General features: G+C 32.1%; 6 protein-coding genes and 1 long non-coding RNA gene across 10 annotated transcripts; 4 read left to right on the top strand and 3 right to left on the bottom strand.

Annotated features, from left to right (window-relative positions):
• Positions 1-133: 133 nt before the first annotated feature.
• Positions 134-3,913, bottom strand: Zpr1 (zinc finger protein Zpr1). Its single transcript, XM_070644674.1, has 4 exons — positions 3,795-3,913; positions 1,591-1,766; positions 490-1,538; positions 134-429 (listed from the first exon to the last, which is right to left on the bottom strand). Exons 2-4 carry the CDS (start codon positions 1,696-1,698, stop codon positions 207-209), a joined length of 1,380 nt encoding a protein of 459 aa, XP_070500775.1. The 5' UTR covers positions 1,699-1,766; positions 3,795-3,913; the 3' UTR covers positions 134-206.
• On the top strand, positions 2,027-3,799 carry beag (IC cytokine homolog beag). Its single transcript, XM_070644672.1, has 2 exons — positions 2,027-2,186; positions 2,254-3,799. Exons 1-2 carry the CDS (start codon positions 2,117-2,119, stop codon positions 3,726-3,728), a joined length of 1,545 nt encoding a protein of 514 aa, XP_070500773.1. The 5' UTR covers positions 2,027-2,116; the 3' UTR covers positions 3,729-3,799.
• Positions 3,914-3,941: 28 nt separating the features above from the next.
• drk (growth factor receptor-bound protein 2 drk) lies at positions 3,942-9,146 on the bottom strand. The gene is made up of 3 exons (XM_070644675.1): positions 8,990-9,146; positions 7,579-7,983; positions 3,942-7,481 (listed from the first exon to the last, which is right to left on the bottom strand). The coding sequence occupies exons 2-3, from the start codon at positions 7,778-7,780 to the stop codon at positions 7,042-7,044; spliced, it is 642 nt and encodes a 213-aa protein (XP_070500776.1). The 5' UTR covers positions 7,781-7,983; positions 8,990-9,146; the 3' UTR covers positions 3,942-7,041.
• A 614-nt stretch (positions 9,147-9,760) lies between these two features.
• IleRS (Isoleucyl-tRNA synthetase) lies at positions 9,761-13,920 on the top strand. Its single transcript, XM_070644676.1, has 4 exons — positions 9,761-9,957; positions 10,022-10,329; positions 10,568-11,504; positions 11,618-13,920. Exons 1-4 carry the CDS (start codon positions 9,815-9,817, stop codon positions 13,851-13,853), a joined length of 3,624 nt encoding a protein of 1,207 aa, XP_070500777.1. The 5' UTR covers positions 9,761-9,814; the 3' UTR covers positions 13,854-13,920.
• On the bottom strand, positions 13,881-14,844 carry LOC139093834 (uncharacterized). The gene is made up of 2 exons (XR_011544734.1): positions 14,566-14,844; positions 13,881-14,511 (listed from the first exon to the last, which is right to left on the bottom strand). It is a non-coding gene; the product is annotated as an uncharacterized lncRNA (long non-coding RNA).
• A 504-nt stretch (positions 14,845-15,348) lies between these two features.
• On the top strand, positions 15,349-16,887 carry LOC139093840 (uncharacterized). Its single transcript, XM_070644690.1, has 2 exons — positions 15,349-15,497; positions 15,604-16,887. Exons 1-2 carry the CDS (start codon positions 15,474-15,476, stop codon positions 16,837-16,839), a joined length of 1,260 nt encoding a protein of 419 aa, XP_070500791.1. The 5' UTR covers positions 15,349-15,473; the 3' UTR covers positions 16,840-16,887.
• Positions 16,888-17,144: 257 nt separating this feature from the next.
• LOC139093836 (transcription factor Sp4-like) lies at positions 17,145-22,847 on the top strand. Of its 4 annotated transcripts, none has more exons than XM_070644679.1 (10): positions 17,145-17,286; positions 17,581-17,842; positions 18,230-18,983; positions 19,561-19,878; positions 20,077-20,399; positions 20,470-21,421; positions 21,567-21,666; positions 21,728-21,815; positions 21,878-22,204; positions 22,474-22,847. In XM_070644679.1, exons 2-10 carry the CDS (start codon positions 17,765-17,767, stop codon positions 22,567-22,569), a joined length of 3,036 nt encoding a protein of 1,011 aa, XP_070500780.1. In that variant the 5' UTR covers positions 17,145-17,286; positions 17,581-17,764; the 3' UTR covers positions 22,570-22,847. The 4 variants fall into 4 exon arrangements, with proteins under 4 accessions (XP_070500780.1, XP_070500779.1, XP_070500782.1 ...); XM_070644678.1 differs by having other exon boundaries at positions 20,467-21,421; XM_070644681.1 differs by lacking the exon at positions 19,561-19,878 and having other exon boundaries at positions 20,467-21,421.
• The last annotated feature ends 392 nt before the right edge of the window (positions 22,848-23,239 follow it).

Here is a 23,239-nt window from a genome sequence, read left to right as displayed (position 1 = left end):
CGAAGTCTACTTGTTCAAATTTTCAGTGAAATGTAGATCAAAATTTTTGAAAATAAAATGTACGTTAAAATTTGAATTTTAATAAATCGTTATAAATTTCAAGAAACTTAAATTAATTAAAATACACCAAAGCTTTATGTCTTTTAGAAAACATTATAAAGTTCTTATTTTTTATTGTATCAAATTAATTATTACATAAATTAATTTTACTCCGCGTTACTATCTTCCTCATATCCTTCAACTTTCATGTCATTAAGTCCTAATTCCTCATTTTGCTCAAATGAACGATGATAACGGATGATTCTTAAATTGGGATCAGGCTTTCCATCATCTGATAATGCCTGCACATAGCTATTTCCGGTTGGATCGTCTAAAATCATTGTAACTTCCCTTCCTCCATTCAATACCTTTTCAAATTCTTCAAGGAACCTAAACGAAATAAAAATTAATTAAATTAAGTGCCAACAATGTCTTCTATGTGCTACTTACTTGTCCAATCTATCTTCGCTGTCTTTACTAGCAGAATCTCTAAACATTGCGCTATTTTCAGACAATTGATCACGCATAGCAGTCAAAATTCCTTCAACAGTTGTGAATCTGCCTCCCAAAGCAGACGGTCCAACATCAACTTCTAGTTCTCGAATGGCTAAATGACAATTCTCAGATTTAAGGACATCTCTTGAGAAATCTTCACGTGACGTAATTTTGACTTCAATTCTTAATCCTTTTTCCTCAATACCGCCACCAGATTTGACTTCATTAGTTTTATGTCCACAACGTTCACAAACTGTAGCCATAATGACAACTTCCTTAAAATGTGGGATGTTTGTAAGTTTCATATTTGTGTCACATGGTGCTGCACATTCAGGACAATTTGTTGGAAATTGAAGAACTTCACCATGTAGTTCCTCTAATGGCCATGCACCTTCAGCAATTGGTTTTAACATCTCATTATTCTCATCCTGATCAGCTTTTTCTTTTTGATCCTCAATTTCATCACGGTCGAAAATTCCAAGCAAATGATTTTGTTCCTTATTTCGAGTGTAGTTAGAGACGTGCAGTTTTGGATCGGAATGTGGTGCACAAAGATTTTCAATGTAAGCATCGCCAGAAATGTCATCAAGAACTATCGTGAATGGCTTTTTGACTTCCTTTAATTCCTCCAATTTTTGAATGAATTGATTGATCTGCTCAGCAGCCTCTGGATGTTCTAGGTTCCTTTTTTCTTGATCTTGCGAAAGTCCAGTTACGACACGGTCAATAATTCCTTCAATTGTTGTAATTTCACCTTTTTGTGATTTTGGTGGAATCTCGAAATCCAGTTCCTCTATTCTCACTCCACTATAATCAGTTTTGCATACACGACGATTTAAATCCTTAACATCATCAACCGTGAGCTTAATTCTTATTGCCTTTTCCTTAATTTCAGATCCAGATTGTATTTCATTGTTTTGATATCCACAATCATCGCAAGTGAATGACATTATCACTACTTCCTTGTAGAATGGGATTTTAGTCAACAGCAATCTCGTCACACCCTATATAAGTTAAATAAATTAACTTTTCTTTGAAAAATCATATTTTACTTACAGTTTTATAGCAATTCATGCATATTGACTCTATTTGTGTTGTCCCCAACTCTGGATCATCGGCCGACAAGTTTAGATATATTGGATCAGCAGCTTTTATACCTTCCATGGCTAATTCACTTAATTTCTTTAATTACAATATATTGTGTTGATATTGTTGATTTGAGGTTATGTTTACTGTGGAGTAAAATTTTAAATATTTTTTGACCGTTAAATAGAGTTTTGTTGTTTTTGGTTAATTGGTTTATTTTGGGTTCTTTTGAGTTTATAAGTATATATGAGTACTATACACTATAATTAAATTAGTTATTAGTTAAATAAGCTGGTTCAAGAGGAAATTTTTGATATTATACGAGTTTCAAACTAAACGCGTCCTAATTTCGAAAAATGACAAACGGACAGAAACTAACCAAAATACGCAAAATAAAAATTAGTAGCTAAAACGTAAACACAAGAAAATTTCCTAAAAAATCATCAAATTTCATATTTTCTCGTCTTTACAAGTTAATTGAATTAATTCATTGACAATGGAGGAACCAGGCACACAACGATTGACTAATGAGGATTTCCGAAAACTGATTTCATCCGGTGTTAAATGTAAATATTATTAAAAATCAATAAATTATCAACAAAATATTAATTTAACTAATTTCCCTCTATTTAGCCTCATCAACAGCATCAGCAACTCCAAGTGCACCATCTAAAACACCAAAAAGCGCTGAGAAACATGAAGCCCGAAAGAAGAAAAAGAGTTTTTATGCACAATTGAAGAAAAGTGACGAAAGTGCTAATATCCTCAATCAATTAAGTGAAAAGTACAGAGATCGTGCAAAGGAACGTCGTGAAGGAGGAAATAATGATCAGAGCTTTGATCCAAGAAGTTCCACAAGTGGATACCGTGCAGTGGCACCAGATAATTTAATGGACGCAAATGAGAGAAGAAGGAAGATGATCCAGGAATCTAAATTTTTGGGTGGTGACTTGTTACATACTCATTTAGTAAAAGGTCTCGATTATGCCTTGTTGAACAAAGTACGAATGGAAATAACTCATCAAGAGAAGATCCAAGAAGCGGAAATGGAGAAAATTGTCGAGGAACAAGAAGTTGAAAAGCAAATTGCGGAAGCTGAGAAGAATGAGTCAGACGAAATGAACCAAGTAAATACGGTCATGGGTAAAAATATTCAAAGATTAATTGCAATGCAGAAATCAAAGACAATTGAACGCAATGAAATGTTCATGGCTGGAAGAATGGCTTATATGATTGACTTGGAAGATGAAATTCAGGACACAGATATTCCAACGACAATCATACGATCTAAAAGTGAATATTCAGCAGCAACAGAAATGAATGCAGCTAGTCCAACAAATGACATCGTCGTGAATAAATTAGTTGAAATATTTACATACCTTAGAGGAGGCAAAAAGAAGAACAAGAAGCGTGATAAGGAAATTTTCAAGCTTCCTGAGGAGGAACCGGTGGTCAAGCCAAGCACTTCAAAAGCCGTTCCATCATCATCATCGTCTTCGTCAAAATCAAAGCATACATCAAATAAAGAAGAAGATTCAATTTATGACAATATTGGTGACTATAAAGCACCAAGTTATAAAGAAAGAAGAAGGCATGAAGATAAGGACGATTATCATAAATCATCAAGCTCAAGTTCAAAGAGTAAGAGTAAAAGGTCATATTTCGATAAACCAAATGAAGAAGAACCGACAATGATTCCACCAGCTCCGCCTAAATTGCCATCACAATTTATTTCTAAACTTAATGCTCCTGAAATTGATGGATATGCTGAATGTTATCCTGGATTAGAAGAGATGGATGATGCTGTAATTGACTCAGATGATGATGTAGACTATACTAAAATGGACAAAGGAAATAAGAAGGGTCCAATTGGACGATGGGATTTCGAGACACAAGAAGAATATTCAGAATATATGAGTACTAAAGAAGCACTGCCAAAAGCAGCTTTCCAGTATGGTTTGAAAATGTCAGAAGGTCGAAAGACGAGAAAGAATAAGAATGAAAATCAGAAGCTTGACCAAGAATGGCAGAAAATTCAGAAAATCATCACAAAAAGAAAGGGCGAAGGAGATTCTGGAGAAATTGATTTTAAGAAATCAAAACATTAAAATTATGCTTGTATGTTTAAGGCTTTTAAATAAAGATCATTGTGTTTTAGTAAACTAGATACTCACCACTATACTACCGAGGATAACTTTTTATAAATCTATGAAGTAAAATTGTCTTATTTGCCTAACGTCACTCGCCAATTTTTTCATAGTCCCTATGATAAGCTACTTTAGATACATCCCCGAAAAATGGATTGAAAACCCATAAGAGTCTTAATATTTCCATAAAATGTTTCTTTATTTTTCATGAGTTTACTTCATGTTTATCATTTTTCACGTTTTATTCTTATAATGCCTAAAAATGTTTTTTTTTCAATAAAAATATGAACGGAACAAACTACTTTAAATGGACTTCACATTTTTATTCCTCTAAGAAGTTCCATTGAAAAAGCTCATTCAAAAAACAAAATGAACTGCAATAATGTTCCATTTCATCGTCATCATTTTATATATTCTTAATGTATCAAACATTATTATTATTATTTTTTTTTACTTTCCTCTCTTCATTTAAAATTATTAATTAGGTATTTATTCATATATTTGATGGGTTATCAATCTATTGATCAAAGTTCTACAAATTATAAATTTTCTCTCAAACTTCTAATTTTTTTTTTTTAAATGTTTCATTTTTTTGAGAAAGAAAGTGGAAAAGAACAGATTTAGTGGATGGATATGTTTTGATTTGTCTATTGACTTGTCTGTATGTAGGAACTGTGGAATTTTGAAATATTTTTTTGATTTTTTTTTTAATTGCTTACTCGTGTCAGTTTAATACAAAATTCTCACAAATCTTAACTCATTCCAGATGTTTTTCCAAAATAATAACATTGACCATTCCAATATCAAACCACATCATATTCCACCCACTTGAGAATGATCTAAAGGTTATTTTTAATTTTTTTTTAGTTACCAATATACTTTTTTTTTCATTTACGATTAAGATTTGATCATTTTAGCAATAATAATATTTGTTTGTGTTTGTGTAGATAAGTATGAATGCGATGATAAATTTATTAGAGTGGAGAATTGGCCACAGAGATGCTGATTTTTTTTTTTTTTTTCTTAATGGAAAATTATTATAGAAAAAGTTTATATAAAAAAACATACTAGGAATTGTTATGTGCCATTTTTTACTGCATAGGAAAGCTTCACAAAAAAAATATCATGTATAATTAATATTGTGTGTAAAAATAGAAAGAAAATTGTTGGAAAATTTTCAGTAACTTAAAAATTCCTTTTGATCAATTATTCTTTTCGAATGGAATTTTTCTCATGTGAATCTGTGTTGAGTGTGATAAATTTTATTAAGTTGTTCATGCTTTTGGAATTTCTTTATTAAACATTAAATTTTTAACGGATTTTAAAAATTTGAACTTCAAAACCCTACAAATTTTCTAAACATTTGTATGATTTTAGTTCAATTTATATTATCAAATCCTTACAAATGCTACTTAGAACCTAACAAATGTTATTCAAAGCCAAACAACAGTCGATAATTCAAATTTTTAAAATCCGTTAAAAATTTAAAATTCATTTCCAAAATCATTGAATATCAATGCAATAACAGACAAGCACATGAGTTCTGTCAGTATTCCCACAAGCACATAAATTGTTTGCTTCAATATAAATCATGTAAATCAATTCAAATTTGAATTTGAGTTTTCATAAGACTCAAGTGTGTTAGGGCAAAATGTTCTCTTAAATATCCTTGACATTTTCAAAAAAAACATCTCTAAATTCATGAATTCTAATGATAAATAATTATTGAATTAGCCCTTGGCATTGAATATAATCAGTCAATATAAATTTCCCACACACAGAAATTGGATCTCAAAAGGCTGAAAATTTTCCATCAATTCAAAAAAAAAAAAAAGTTTTTAAAAAAGAAGTTGTTGCGATTATCTTGTAGATTTGAAGGAAAATTAGTCGAGCATCTGGCTGACATAAAAATAACATAATAAAATTCCTTCAAGAAATGAGAAATAAGTCCACAATGTGTCTCTGTGTTCACACACCTTCTTTAAAAATAAATAAAATTTTTAAAAAAATTACACAAAAAAGTGTTTTTTTTTATATCATATAATAATATATATGGCTCCATTTAATTTTTCTTTAGAAAAAAATCAAAAATTATCTTATATCAATCGAGTCGTTAAGGAGGGAAGAAATATATTCATTAATGATGATCATTGACCCCAATAAGTTATAAAAGATTAATGCCCCAAAAAAAAAATTTCCTGTTTCTCATTTATTTCTTTTTATGATGCTTCATATAGTCTCGTATATGTATGGAAGAATTGCACTGAATTAATACCAGATTATTAAGGATTTGCTAGGTTATCTAAGCGCACTTTCGCATGAGTAAGTTGAGCATTATGGCCACTTTTGAGTTGACTTTTCAAAATCTGTTAAATTTTTTAATTTTTAAATTTTTGAATTTCATAAAATCAGTTAGAATTTTAAATTCTACAAAATGCCGTTAAATTTTGAATTTTATAAAATCGTTGAATTTTGAATTTTACAAAACCGTTGAATTTTGAATTCTACATAATCCATTAGAATTTTTGAATTTTACAAAACCGGTAAAAACTCTTTCAACACTTTTGGTTTGTACGAATGAATCCTCAACGAAAATGCGCTCATTTTCAACCTCCGTCAACTTGCCAACACTCTTTTTTCTTTATCTCATAAACGTTTCTGTTATTTTCTGCGTTTTCACGTCATTTTTTTTCCGAAAAAGAAATAATAAAATACACACAGATAATCCATCATTTTCCATCACGCGCATATGTTTTATAAATGTATTTAAAATACAGAGATTTGAAATGTGGGGAGCAATACACGACCCAATGTTTGTTTTATCTTATTCCATTTCAAGGTCACGGCTGTTATTCGACTCATTACCACTAAAATAATATAATAAAAATTATTGGAATTGAGTCTCATGTCGATAATTTAATTCCATGATTTAAAATGATGAAATACCCGATATCTCTTTTTTTATACAGAGGAAATTGCATTGTTTGGTATTATTCATTGTTGTTTTTTTTCAGTATAATATAAAAAAATTATTGTTTCTCTCTCTCTCACGCGCGCTTCTATTTCACTTCACTTTTTTTTTGTTTTAATGCAAAAAACTGTTTTTTTTTTTATATTTTTTTCAATAACATTTTTTGTTGTTGTTGTCGTTAATTTAGTTTCTTTTTTAGATGATGCTGGTTGATTATTGGTGTTATCAATTATGTCATAGAAATACAGTATTAATATCAAGGGCAAAATAAAGGGTCGAATGGAAATAAATGCATCATGGATCTTATGTGTTAGAACGGTATGGTGTGACATAAATCGCTGGAAAGAGTCCTTTACGTGAACCAATTTCACCTGTCCACCAGTGCTCTTCAGATCGATTTGTTACTGTTATTACATCGCCTCGTCTAAAATCAAGTTCACCACTTTCTTGTGCTGTAAAGTCGTATAATGCTTGCACTAATATCTCCTCGGGGACCATATCGCGCAATTTAACATCCTGTGAACGTGACACTGATGCTGTACGATGATATTCAACTAATTCATTAAGAGAATTAAACTTAACGACCCATAAAAAGAATTTTCCTTGATTATCGCGCAACACTTTGAAATGTTGTACGCCATCCGAGCATTTAACTGATAGAGAGAAATCTCCAGGACTTGATTCACTGATACGAATCAAAAATGCACCATCATGTTTATTGGACAGAAGTTTCTCGGCATCAGCTACAAATAATAAATTTGAGAGATGAAAATAAAAAAAAAGGAATAAGAAAATTTTTTATAGAATGTGAAATAAGTTGTTGACGGAAGTGATACATACCTCTCGTGATTCGACCATAATACCAATCATGATTTTTCATTTCTATATAATTACTTGGAATTAAACCTTCTTTTCCATCTAGTTCGGCTCGATACCAATTCATATCGTCCTCCATATTAAGGATCTTCAATACTTGCTGTTTACGGAAACTTAATTCATCCTCAGCGGTTGCATTAAAATCATGCTTTGCAATTGCTTCCATTTTTCTTAAGAAAAAAATTTGATTTATATGCTTATACACAAATATTAATTAATTAGAGTATAGGTTGTCAAAGAGAGAAGAGCTATAATATTATTAAACGTTTATTTGTTGTTGTTGTAATAAAATTTCTTGTTGTTTTGTCGTCAAAAAATGTGGCACTGCGAGAATGAAAAATGTATGTGGCGGCTTGCACTATAGGGATCCTGAAAAAAATAAAATATAATAACAAGAAGAATGAAAAATTTAGATTTTTTCTTCACTTTTTTTTTTACATTAATACATGTATTCAGCCACTAAATAAAAAGAAGAATATCGAGAGAGAGACAAAAGAAGATGTGAGGAACAAGTTGTTGTGCTTGTCTTTTGATAATGTGTTGAATTAGGGACGCATTTTATGATTAATTAGCATTTTTGACAGGTTAACGGGTTTTCAGATTTTGAAAATTCCAAAAACATTTGAAATGTTTCAATGACTAAGAACGGAATTGTAGGGTTCTGGGTGGCAATAATTAAGAAATAGTTTAATTCACCAATAAATAGGAGATAAACAAACAACACAAGACAAACAATAGCATGTGCAATTTAATCCACACCTTATAGGCTGAGTCTAGACACTTTCTCAGACAAATTGAAGTCATTAACTCATCCCATAATGAAAATCCGTGTAAAACAAAAAATCGAAATGTATGAATATGAAGAAGATTGAGCGTACAGCACTAAATTCATCTATTTTAGACTATTATTACTGGCACATAAATATATTTTAAGCAAGAAATATATTTGTATATTTTGTAGATAAAACTTTTTAAAGTGTTCACGTATAGAATATAAAAAATAAATGTTTAAAAATTCCACAAAATACTGAAATGAATCATATATGTGCATATTATAAGGAATGATTTATCATTTAGGTATTGGAAAAACTACTTGTGAACTTTGTTTTATGCTCTGATAATGCCCGAATGACTCATATTGGAATTTCTCGGAAGTTACTCAATTGAATCGTTATATACGTCAATTTATCGTATGATATCACAATATTTTCTATTGAAATGAACATTTAATGGTGATAATTAAAGCATAAATAATGAAAAATTTCACGAATGTTCTTAGACAACACCTAATATATGAATAACGCCAAATATGGAAGGCAGGCCGAAAAACTAAATATTTAAACACACTTTTAACACCTAAATTGATAATGCTTACCTATTATTTCTATCATACACTATTCCACAATACGTTGTCAATTAAATAAAACATAAAATGTAGTTAAATTGTCACTTATTCCTTGTTAAAACTAATTTTTTTAATTTTTATCGCTTAAGTTTTTTTTATGAATTTTTTTCTCTCTGAATATGAAACATCGCTCCATCTCTTTTACATTCGATGAATATGAAACTGTCGGTCCATCTTTCATGTATTTCTGGTTCACTTTCCTTTTAGTTCTGTGCCTTAGTTTGCTGCAAGGAACGAATTTCAAAAGATCCAGTACAATTTTGTGCTATAGAACACTACAAATTTTCTCAGGTTACTTGAATTGTTTTGAAAATTTCAACGAACCTTTTGACTTTGAATTATAGAAACTGTTGTGTGGTTTTGAAAGAAAATTGTAGAGTTTCAAACCAAATGTAAACACAAAAACGTGTACAAAAATATAAAAATTAATAAAAATCGAGTGAAATATTGCTTAAAACAACAGTTAAAGTAAGTTAAAGTTCAAATTAGTATCTTGTTCATGTGACAACATAAGAATTCATTAGCCAAAAGCTGTTTAAATGTCTTAAATTGACAAAATTGAATTTTTCTGAATTTACTAGACAATACTCCAAAATTTAAATCTCAAAAGTCCGTTAAATTTTGTTTACATTTGAAATTAACTAAATAATTCACAAAATCCATGAGATACCAAACCCCTTCATAATACACAACATATATACATGACTATTTGTTCCATTTTCTTTCAGATTCTCGTGTCGGCTTGCCTTATTTTGCATCAAGGAACTGAACTGAAAAGTTCTGTAAGATTTAGACATGTCACTAAATTTAACAAAAGCTGACTTAGAACGTATTCCTGAGCATATAAATTTCTCAAAAGAGGAAGAGAACATCCTGAAATATTGGAATGAAGAGAAAGTCTTTGAGAACTGCTTAAAACAGTCAAAAGGAAAGCCAAGGTAAGAATTGCCGTAAATTCATAACCTTTTATGATGCAATATTGTGCTTATTTTTCATAACTAGATATACTTTCTACGATGGACCTCCTTTCGCAACTGGACTTCCTCATTATGGCCACATATTGGCTGGAACCATTAAAGATATTGTTACAAGATATGCTCATCAACAAGGCTATCATGTAGAGCGACGATTCGGCTGGGATTGTCATGGACTGCCAGTTGAATTTGAAATCGACAAGACATTAGGAATTAAAGGACCAGAAGATGTCCAAAAAATGGGAATTGCTGCTTACAACAATGAATGTAGAAAAATTGTGATGAGATATGCAAATGATTGGGAGAAAATTGTTGGCAGATTAGGTCGATGGATAGGTATGAATCATTCGTTAAATAATACAATTAGTGCTGTTACTGGATCTTGAAATAGGATGGTAAATCCTTGGATCATCAATGAATCTATCTGATTTAATATTAATCCACAGGATTTATTTTTGTTTTAGGACTTAAAATCAACTTTCTGACCAAGTAATTTAGTATTTTGCTGACGCGATCACTTTATTTACCTAAATATTGACATATTAATCTAATGACATCATTTGTAATTTTTCAGATTTCCGCAATGACTACAAAACACTTTATCCCTGGTTTATGGAATCTGTTTGGTGGGTTTTTAAGCAACTTTATGTTAAAGGAATGGTATATCAAGGAGTCAAAGTCATGCCTTACTCGACAGCATGTACAACACCACTTTCAAACTTTGAATCTGGTCAGAATTATAAGGATGTACAAGATCCAATGGTTTTTGTGTCTATGCCTCTTATTGATGACAAAGATAAAGCTGCATTGATTGTATGGACAACAACACCATGGACATTGCCATCGAATATGGCTTGCTGTGTTAATCCTGATTTTATTTATATAAAATTGAAGGAAAAGGCAACTGGACATATATACATTATTATGGAATGTCGACTTGACTTTGTATTTAAAAGTGCTGATGCTGTTGAAGTGCTTGACAAATTTCCAGGATCTAAATTGAAAGGACTTCGTTATGATCCACCATTTGATTATTTCAAGAAATATGAAAATGTAGCATTTAGAGTTCTTTGTGACAATTACGTTACTGAAGGATCTGGTAGTGGTATTGTACATCAAGCACCGTACTTTGGAGAAGACGATTACCGTGTCTGTTTAAATCACAATGTCATCAAACGTGATCAGGAAATTATATGTCCTTTAGATGCAAATGGTCGTTTCACAAAAGAAGTTCCTGACTTTGAGGGACAATATGTGAAGGATGCTGATAAGAACATCATGAAAGTCTTGAAAGAAAAAGGACGTTTAGTCAGATCTGGAACTCATGTTCACAGTTATCCATTCTGTTGGAGATCAGATACTCCTTTAATTTATAAAGCTGTTCCTTCATGGTTCGTTCGTGTTGAACACATGACTAAAAATTTACTTGCAAGCTGTGCACAAACGTACTGGGTTCCTGATTATGTTAAGGAGAAGAGATTTGGAAACTGGTTGAAGGAAGCTAGAGATTGGTGAGTTTTTGATTATTATTTAACTGACATTTTAAATTTGAATTTCAAATCTTACAAAACCGTTGAATATTCAATATTTACAAAACCGTTAAATTTCTTTTTACTCTTTTTAGGGCTATAAGTCGTAATCGCTACTGGGGAACACCAATTCCTCTCTGGATGTCACCATCAGGTGACGAAGTTGTTTGCATTGGATCTATTGAAGAACTCGAGAGATTATCTGGTGTTAAAGTCACAGATTTACATCGTGAAACTGTCGATCCAATTGAAATTCCATCAAAAATACCTGGAAATCCTCCATTAAGACGTGTACCTGAAGTCTTTGATTGTTGGTTTGAATCGGGTTCTATGCCCTACGCTCAACAACATTATCCATTCGAGAATTCACAAGATTTCATCAACAATTTCCCAGCTGATTTTATTGCTGAAGGTATTGACCAGACTCGTGGTTGGTTCTACACACTTCTTGTCATTTCCACTGCTCTTTTTGACAAGCCACCATTTAAGAATTTAATTGCTAACGGTCTTGTACTTGCTGCTGATGGACAAAAGATGTCAAAAAGAAAGCAAAATTATCCAGATCCAATGTTGTTAATTGATAAGTATGGAGCTGATGCCATTCGTCTATATTTAATTAATTCACCGGTCGTACGTGCTGAGAATTTGAAATTTAAGGAAGAAGGTGTTCGTGACATTATTAAGGATGTTTTCCTTCCATGGTTTAATGCTTATCGCTTCTTATTCCAAAATATTGATCGTTTAGAGAAGGAAGAAGGAATTGTTTATAAATTTGACCTAAAACGTCATCAAGGCGATAAGAATGACAATGTTATGGATGTTTGGATTACAAGTTTCAAGGAATCATTGCTTGATTTCGTTTCACGTGAAATGAAGGCTTACAGACTGTACACAGTCGTTCCACGTTTAACAAAATTCATTGATCAGTTGACAAATTGGTACGTAAGAATGAATCGTCGCCGTTTGAAGGGTGAAAGTGGACTTAAGGATTGTCATTTTGCATTGGATACACTTTATGATGTCCTTGTTGCTATGGTCAAAATGATGGCACCATTTACGCCATTCCTGACTGAATACATGTTCCAAAGATTGCGCATCTTAAATGATAATGCAGGAAATGGAAGTGTACACTACGACATGATGCCACAGCCAAACATGTCAGCAATTAATGTCAATATTGAACGAGCAGTAACAAGAATGCAAGCTGTAGTTGAATTAGGACGTGTTATGCGTGATCGTCGTACCGTTCCAATTAAATATCCATTAACGGAAGTTGTTATCATTCATCAGACACAAGAATATCTTGACGACATCAATTCATTACAGGAATTCATAACAAGTGAATTGAATGTCCGTTCAATTGTATTGAGTCAAGATAAGAAAAAGTACGGTGTAACTATTCGTGCTGAACCTGATCATAAATTGCTTGGAATTCGTCTTAAAGGAGATGCAAAGGTTGTTGCTCAAAAGTTGAAGGAACTCCAAGATAATGAAATTCAGGAACAACTTAAACGTGGATATTTCGAAGTTGCTGGACATAAATTGGAACTAAATGAAGTTCGCATTATTTATCAATTTGGTGGTGAAATGGCTGAAAGTGGAAATGACTATGAAGCACATAGTGACAATGATGTACTTGTCTTGCTCAATATGAAGCCAAATCAGGAGCTTCTTGATGAAGGAATTGCCAGAGAAATCATCAATCGAGTTCAGAAGCTGAAAAAGAAGGCAAAATTGATTCCAACAGATCAAGTCATCATTACATATGAAGTGGCAGCCAATAGTGACATTCACAGAATTGCCAAAAGTCATCAAAGTTTCATTGAAAATGTCATCAAATCGAAAATTGTTCAGCATGATGCAGCTGCTGATAAACGTGAAGTTTTGATTGAAGAAACACAAGAAATTAAGGATGTTCAATTGAGGCTGAAAATCACTTCAACTACTGAACGATCAATGCCTACATTGCCTTGGATTAATATTGCATTATCTGATGACATTGAGGTACGATATGTTGAGGACAGTACGAGACGTTCAGCGACCTTCAATCTTGTTGATTTCAATGGTAATTTGATGACATTAGAACAGCTCAAGAAGGAAGTTGAAGGAGTTTTTGGAATTTATGGAACTAACTACAGCGTGACAACGAATAATAAGCAAGTGGACAGGGTGACTAAAGATTTATCCGGCAAGACATTGTTCATCACTAAAAGTGAAAATAGCAAAATTCAGCCTGAACTTCTCAATAAAACCTATCCATTTAGCAAATTTACGAACAAAGAGGTCAATGGCAAGAGTGTGACTGTCTATACTGAAAATCCAGCACATTAATTTCCTTAAAATTTATTAATTATCATGTTTGAACTTATTCAGAATAAAATTCTTTTATTATCATGAAGTTTTTGGCTTTCTTTCTTTATTTCCAATAATTTTCTTGACTTTCAGTGGCCGGTATGATGGGAATGGTGACTTTTTATTCACTAATGCATGATCATCGTACTTCGCTAAGGAAATAAAGTCCAGCGAATCCTCAAATTCCATTTTATCTGTTGTCGGGTTAAATGCTGGAACTGGATTTGATGACTTTTTGAGGTAAACGATTGGAACATCCTTCTCTTCCTTGACTTTCTTTTTTCTAGGGATTGACCCATCCTTATTAGGTCTAACTGTGTAATAGTACCTTAAAAGTTCCTTGTGTATGTTAAGACTGCTATAAAATTCATTAAAGGAACTGACTTCCTTTTTGATACACCAAACAATTGATGAAACATTTAACAGCTTTTTAGTCACTTCCTTTAATTTTGGTACAATCAAAATTTTTGTTCTTGGATTTTTTGTTAGACTCATGGCTATTAGATGCTTTCCAAACCATTGAGGAGATATTTCGTCCGAAATAAAGAGAATCTTGACTAATCTATTCTTGACATTCCTCAGAGTTGATTCTAATCCTATTGAGATGTTTTTCTCATTTGATTTGTCGCTTGTGTAGCTGAAATAATAAGCAAGTTAGGGATTTGTTGACATTGCTGGATGTTTTTCGTACCTTTCTAAATTTTCCTGTAATTTAGTCACTTGTTGCTCATTTAATGCCGGCCAATAGTCGGTGACGTTGTTAATCAGCACTGTTTTTGGTGGCTTTGGCCTTTTCTGTGAGCTGAGAGTGTTCTTTAAGTCATTTTCATTTAATTTAACTTTTTTCTTTCCCATGATTTCAGAATTTTGTTTTTAGCACTTATTTTTGGAAGAACTGCCTTTTATATGAACATATTTGTCTGCCTGTACAGGTAATAAATGTTTTGGTCTAGTTCCTGAAATATATTTAGGTATGAAGCCTACGCTTTAAACATAAATAACAATATGTTAGTTATTGTCTAACCTCAAAATCGGACGGGAATTCACAATTCTGAATTTGACAAAAATAAGTAGTTTTTAATCCTAGGAGCATAAAAAATAGTGTAATACAATAAAACATAAGGTCTGGACAAAGAAAGTTGCGGATGATGACCAAGTATCGGGAATTTTATGTAAGGGTATACAAAAAGTTGAACATAACCTAAAAAGGCTATGAAAATTCAAACTATGCTCGAAAACAATACAAATTATGCTCAAAAATCCTACAAATCCTCGTCAAAACAGTACAAATTCCTAATAGAACAATACAATTCCTTTTTTCATCTACCTATTTGCCTCGCATCTAAATTAAATAAGTTTATGAAATTATTAGGTACCTAATTTCCATCATTCAGAGATGCATACCGACCGTTCACAATTTAAATAGCGTAACGGTTACGAAAAATTTAAATTCAGTCTGCTATGTTTTGTTTATTTTTCACCAAATTCAATTTTAAAGAATTTTTAAAGATATTTACATAAACACGAAGCATTTAATTAATCTAAATAAGTGATAGAACTGAGTAAAATTTACTGTTCTATCGAAGTTACATTAAAAAAATGAGTTTAGTTATACGCTCCAAGGTTTGCATCATATTTAAAATTTGCGTCTCATTTTGAGCATCTCTTAATCCATCTATCCTATTCATCCAAAGAAAAACAGTGTCTAATAAGTTAAAAATGTTTACAGGTACAAATGGATCCGTCATCAGTTTTCTGGTACAAAATCGAGAGGATTTACGGCGAGATTCCAAAGCTGATTCGAATGATCCTTGAATTTAATGGATTTGATACATATCTGGCATTAAAAGGCATACAATGGGATGATAAGCAATATTTCTTTCAAGCACTTGAGGAATCAATCATTGGTATTGCGGAATTAGATGATAGTGATCATTTAAAAATAAAATTTCAGGAAGAACTAAGAGCAAATAATCAGTCAATGGAAAAGTTCAGATTGAAGCTTGGACATAAGAATTTAATCATCAATTTATGCAATGAACTTCAAAAGACTCAAATTGATGACTTTAATAATGCAACATATGCGACTGTAAAGATTCCAGACCTTAAACGAGAACAGACAGAACTGATTGTTAGACAGAAGCAACCAGGCGAAGAACACGGATATTCACGGGAAGATAATGATGAGGAACATTTGCTTGAATCGCCACAACCAAAACGTATAAAATATGATAGTATTGGAAGTAGATGTGACATGCAGGAAATAGCATCACCAGAGACAAATGAACAGATACAGTACATTTATGAGACTGAAGAAGATGATGGAAGTCAATTTATTGACCAAGAATATGTCGATGATGAAGGAGAAATTGTTGAATATCAAGAGATATCAGCCGAGGATATTGATCCCAGTAATAGTATTTATTCAGCAGAACAGCTCGTTAAAACGGAAGCTGGAACGTATGAGCAATGTTTTGAGATTTCTGACTATGAACATCACTCACAAGGAAGCATGAATCGTTCAATGGAAATGAAAAACTCAAAGAAACCTAAACATATGTACACAGAAGAGTTTCTACAAATGCAAATAGGACATGGCCGTGTTGGAACTCCAGGCCGTCGAAGACCAAAGATACAGAAAAATTATCCAGAAACTGAAGAAGGATTAATGGAAAAATGGAAAGATTTAGTTCGTCAAAGCTGTGAAGTCATAGTTCCAACAGACTTACTTAATCGATTTGATTTGGAACATATTGATATTGTCAAAATTCAAACCAACATTTGGGAAGTAAAATGTCCAATGTGTACTAAAAAGCTCCGATTACAGCTGACTCATGAAGGAAAATATGTCAACTTTAAGCGATCTAACTTTGAAAGACATTTAAGGATTGTTCATTACAAGCAAATATTAGTATTTAAATCAGAAGAAGATAATTCGGAACATTTTGAAGAACATACTGAATAGATAAATGACCATCACATTATATATATTTTATTAACATTGTAAATCATAGTTGTAATGAGTTTTTATTAATAAAAATTTAAATAAATAATATTGATCTTGGCATTCCTTATTTAAAAATCATGCAGGTACTCCTGAAAACTATACAAATATTTTCTTAAAACCATACAATTCTATTTCTAAATACAAAAACAAAATTCTCAGTTGATCTCAGTAAACATTGGAATTTGCATAAAAATAACGGTTTTTAAAAATTCAAAACTTCAAAATAAGACGTGCATCTCACCAATACAAACAAAAGTTATACGATTTTAGAAAGCATAAAGTTTGCAATTTTTTCATTTACTTAAAAAATTGTTTTTAATGCAATTTATGCTGTTATTAAGTAAATATTAGATTTGTGAAATGGGTAGAAAGAAAAAAGAGACAGCTGTAAATACAAAGAAGGAGGTAATTCATTGAAATGAGTCTAAAAATCAACTATAAGTAAATTGTCAACAAATGTCGGAGCATAAACATAGAATATGTTGTTATTCTTATTAATTAGCTAATAGAATCATCATATTAATGAATATTTGTGTGTATTGAATGAGACTGAATTGAATAACATCAAAGATGTTGAGTGAATTTAATTAAAAATTTGTTTTATTTTCAACATCCAGATATGAGCATAAAAAATATATAAATATTATTGTTATGTACAGCATAAATAACATTAAAATACCTTTTTTACAATTCTTTTAGTGAGTGACAAAGCGAAATTAGATGAATCTAAAACCATAAGAAAAGAATAAAAGTTTAATTAAATAAAATTTGATCAGCAACGAAATATATACGGTTAATAGCCTTTAACAACCATAAGTAACTTACGTCAAAAAGTCCACAAAATACCTATAAAAATTAATCAGAATCCCTAGAAAACTTAATTATGGATCATCAACAACAAAGTGAAGTCAGAATAGTCAGTGCTCAAGTACTGGCTCAATTACAAAATGCTGGATATCAGGTTCCTAAAAAAATATCTCATTCATAAAGTTCTCTAAAGCTTCTTTTCCAATTTTTTTTAATTAATTTTTGTTGTATTAACACCACATTTTCCTCATTTATTTTATTTCTTATATTTTTTTGTACATAATTATTACTTGTCATCCATGTATATTTGTTATATATATTTATTGCACCATCCAAAATTACGGATTATGGGATAAATTTTTTGTTTTAATTCATCTAAATCACCCACAAAATTTTTATGATTTTTTTTTATTATAATTCACGAAACTAACAAACAAAAAAGTGGTTTTCTTATGGTTTTTGATTATGTTCATGATTGTGACTTATGATTCAATGATTCTAGTGCCTGAAAACGTTTCTAATCTATCCAATCCATTTTTAGGGAAGTGAATTAAATGCAGCAATTATGGCAAATTCTCAGCCTCAATCAGTCGTCCAGCAACAACAAAATCAGGCACAAGCACAAGCTCAACAGAATCAACAAAATGCAGTTCAACAGCCACAAGTCATAACACTACAACAATTGCAAAATTTCCTCCCACAACAAGCAACTACGACTCAGCAAATTCATCAATTAAATGCAAGCGATGCTGCACAATTACAGCAACAAGTTCAAGCTTTTCAGCAAGCTCAAGCGCAAGCCCAGGCACAGGCCCAAGCTCAAGCAGTTGCTAATTCGTCGCAACAAAATAATCAACAAGCGCAGCAAATTAAGACAATTTTTACGTCACCAAATGGCCAACAGCAAGTCATAAACCTCCCACAACAATTCATTCAAGTCAAAAACGAACAAATGCCTCAACAAATAATCCAGTTAAAGCAACCTGATGGATCTGTGACTCAACAAATTATTCAATTAAAGCCTAATGATAATCAACAACATCAACAGCAGCAAGCTATTCAGCAAGTCCTTCAAGGTGGCCCATTGATTTCCGGACAAAATGGAATGTTTCAAGTAGTTCAGCCAGTGACTGTCGATGGACAGGAAGCTTTATTTATTCCAAATCAAATGGGAAATGCTCAACAATTCCAACAAGCCTTTATAACGCCGTCAGGACAAATTGTACGCGGTCCAGTAATGGCTGCACCTGGGAATTTCCTTCATAATATGGCACAAACTGTCCAATTACCAAATGGTGAGTAAAGTATCAAATTATTTTATTTTGAATGACTTTTTGCCTCCCATTTTTCTTATCACAAACACTAATTCCATTCACAAAAACGAAGGACATGAATAATAATCAAATAATGTTGCAGGATGTGTAGATTTTGCTATTTAAAATTCATTTGAATCATATATTGAAAGGATTCGAAAATAACGGTCATTTAGAATTTGAATCTTGAACATTTACACGGTTCTGATGTTGAAAAACATTCATCTTCAAACATTGAAACAATACAAATTTTGATATTACAAACAGTTGTATTGTTTCGAAACTAAATTTGAATTTTGACAATCCGTTAATTTTTGAAAATTTAAAAACCGTTAAAAAAACAAAATTAAAGCACAAATCTACAACATCCTGAATTGGTGGTGTTTTTTCCTTGCTAATTAATGTTTTTTCATTGTTCTTTCCTCATTTTTTCTCTTCTTATACTAACCAAATGAATCATTTCAAAAATATATATAATATTAATCACATCATAATCATAATAAAACTATGCACAATAACTCGCACACACATCATAATCCATAAAAAACTATATAATCAGTTAATAATGGTGGACAGCAAGCGACATTAACAATATCGGGAACAAATATACAGATTCCATTGGGTCCATCGGCTGCACAAAATCAGACACAGAATCAAAATCAGACGACGACACAGCAAAATGTTCAAAATTCTAATTCAAATGCACAAAATTCGACGCAATCGAACGTAAGTTCACAACAAAATACGTCAAATTCAACGCAAAATCAATCGAATACGCAGCAAAATCAAAATAATAGTAATCAGCAGCAACAAGGTACTATATTTACTATTCCCTCTGGTTCAACTAACACAATTCAAATACCTGCTAACTTTGCGGGTAAGTTAAGGATTTTTTTTATGCATAATAATTAATTAATTTTAATTTATTTGGTGCATGGACAATTTTTTTGTACATAAATGCTATCTCATTTCCATCCTTATTATTTCCTGATGCCTGAATGAATGACTTTTTAGAAAAATTGCTTAATTTAGATCCAGAAATAATTAATTTTCTATTTTCCTTCCATTTTTTAAGGACAAAGTGTTCAAGTACGTCCAACGATGCCACAAGTCGTTCAATTTCCCATGCAAGCACAAACAATTCCCGTTCAAGTTCCAATTAATGCAAATGGACAAACAATTTATCAGACAGTACACGTGCCAATTCAGAATTTTGGAAATCAAATGCCACAAATTATTCAGCCACAAATGCAGATTATTCCACAATTTACACAACAAGTTGCTAATATCATAACACCCAATGGTCAAATCCAACAAGTGCAGTTGGCCAATCTTCCTTTATTTCAACAGCCAAACGTCGGAGGACAGCCAAATTTTAGCGCGTTACAGGGACAGCAGGTTAGAATCTAGAAACATAACCTAATTAATTTCCCGTACCTAAATATCAATTTTCTCTTTCAAACAGCAGCAAGTAAAAGTTGAAGGACAGGAACAGCAGCCAATAACAATAACAAATGCACAAGGCCAACCAATTTCAGTTATTCCAGCATCTGCACTAAGAACCAATCAAAATGCAAATATCATTCAAATACCTAATTTTCCCACATCACAACAAATTCAGCATATTCCAGGAATCGGAAATGTTCAAGTAATTTCTGCAAATGCTTTAAGTGGTGCAAATTTTATGTCACAGCCATTACAAGCACTTCAGCAAATCCCCCAATCACCAGTTCAGATTCAAAATCAGCCTCAACAAACAATTCAGCCTACAAATTCGACTGTATCCACTCCAACGTCTCAGCCATCGACGACACAAACAATCACAATAACACCACAAACAATGAAGCAAGATAATGAGACAACACCTACAAAATGGATTGTAAAATCAGCTGAATCAACTCCTGTATTAATTCAAGCATCTTCTGCCTCTGTTTCGACAAGTCAGACACCAACAGTGACGACACAAAGTCAAACGACATCAATTATGCCAACAATCACGCATATTTCATCAATTCCATCATCGAGTACAATTCAGCCAGTCACAAAATCAATTGTAGCTGCATCATCATCATCAAATCAAATAACTATTCAGCCAGCACCTGTTACAATTTCATCATCGGCAAGTGAGACGAAAACTACATCTACAAAAATGTCAACGACAATTAGTGTAACGCCAGCGCCTACTCAACAAACTGTAAGTCAAACATCTGTGAATGTAAATATTAATGTGAGCAGTGCTGATGGATCAGCATCGCCTGAAGTAAAGCCAAGAGTTCGTCGTGTAGCTTGCACATGTCCAAATTGTACACAACCTGATCGAAATACAGATAGAAAGAAGCAGCACATTTGTCATGTACCAGGATGTAACAAAGTTTATGGAAAGACGTCGCATTTGAGGGCACATTTAAGATGGCATACAGGTAAGGATCGATTTTATAGCAAAAAAGACGTTAATTTTTTGAATATTTAAAGAGTTCAAATTTTGAACTTACCAAAATCTTAAATCTCAAAAAGCTGTTAAAATTTGAATTTCAAATAACCGTTAAATTAATTTATATTTATTAGGTGAGCGCCCTTTTGTCTGTAATTGGGTATTCTGTGGCAAGAGATTTACAAGATCAGACGAGTTACAAAGACACAGGAGGACACATACTGGAGAAAAAAGGTAGATTTTAATTTAATTTAATTAACATTTTAATTCCACTACGAAGTTTATGAAATTTCAGATTCCAGTGCACAGAATGCTCAAAGAAATTTATGAGATCTGATCACCTATCGAAGCACTTAAGGACGCACACAAAGAATCGTAAAGATGTGAGTTCCTTTATCAAATTTGTGTCCATGACCTTATTTTTCATGCTCAATTTTCATTCTAGCTTAAAATTGAGGACATGAAAATAATTCTCGACTCATCGCAGCAACAAGAGTCCAACGAGCAACAACAGTTTGTCATCATTCAATCACAGACATTGGCTGGTAAATCCAAACTTGATTCAGATGATGCTGCCGATGCACAAGATGAAATCGTTTACGTCTTAAAGGATGAAAATGCTGTGGAGCAGCCAAGCGTAATCCAATTAGATTCCAGTTGCGTAAATCAGGAACAATTTGTATGGATTGCAAATGATCAAGCTAATGATGGAACTACTCAAGTTCAAGCTGCAAATACATTGTATACTATAAAGGAACTGAACTATTCACAGGTACAGACACTTTTATTTTTAATCCGACGATTTATTTTTAATCCAAGGATTTAAATTTTAATTCAATACAAATTCCAATCAAGTCATTCCCACAGAGAATTTCCTCAAGGCCGTTTGTGTTTACATTTTATTATCTCCTATTCGAATCTGTTGACCTTAATAAAACGTAAACACAGACGTCCTTGAAAATTCTTTCTACATATTTACGCATGACACTCGAAAAACTGGTCTTGATTATAAATTCTAAATCTTTTTTTTTATTTGTTTAGGACATAACAAATTCAACACAAAGTGCATCATCGGATGCTAGTAATGACTCAAGCGAAGAAAAGATGACAATAGAAGAGAATGATGTGGGCAACTAGCATCAAGAAAAATATTTCAGTTTTGGTCCATTCTGATGGTAAGCTGAAATATTTACAAAAGCAAATACGAAGGAACACAATAATTGCATTGGAACCAACCGTGATTCAGAGACACAAGGTTCATCACATATCAAAAAATAAAGTATTTAAAAACAGAAGAAAAATCATTCAATGAATGATTATTGGGAAGGATGGAAATGTCATAAAGGATATACATATTGTATATAGACGAAAAAAATTGTGAGATAATAAAATAATGTGTGGATAAAAGTTGTAAAGGGATGAGATACTTGGATGTTATGGAATGTGATTTGAAAATGAAGGAGGATAGCAAACTGGATTGGAATTCGATGATATTTGCTGAAGATAATAGAACAAATTATGAGAACACAAGAGTTGATAAGGCGCTGTCTGAAAATTGGCTGAATTAGGATAGCAGGGGTGATTACGTGTCAATTGATACTAATAGGGAACATATTCTTTAGGATGAGGCCTGGGATGAGTGACTGACTTAGAATGAGGTATTTCCCTCCTTTTGACTCGTTTAAGACAGTATTACGTAGCAACTGGATGTTACAGAATGGAAAACTAGTGATATTTGAGCGAAGTAACATAAATTATAGCATAATCAACTTCCATAAGATCCAACGAATCACAAAATTGTAAAATA

The sequence above is a fragment of the Chironomus tepperi genome, unplaced genomic scaffold (genome assembly GCF_022539635.2).
Source record: "Chironomus tepperi strain 1889 unplaced genomic scaffold, CSIRO-AGI_Ctep_v1 contig_343, whole genome shotgun sequence".
In the NCBI taxonomy this organism is placed as follows: domain Eukaryota; kingdom Metazoa; phylum Arthropoda; class Insecta; order Diptera; family Chironomidae; genus Chironomus; species Chironomus tepperi.
This window is presented reverse-complemented; position numbering and strand designations above follow the sequence as displayed.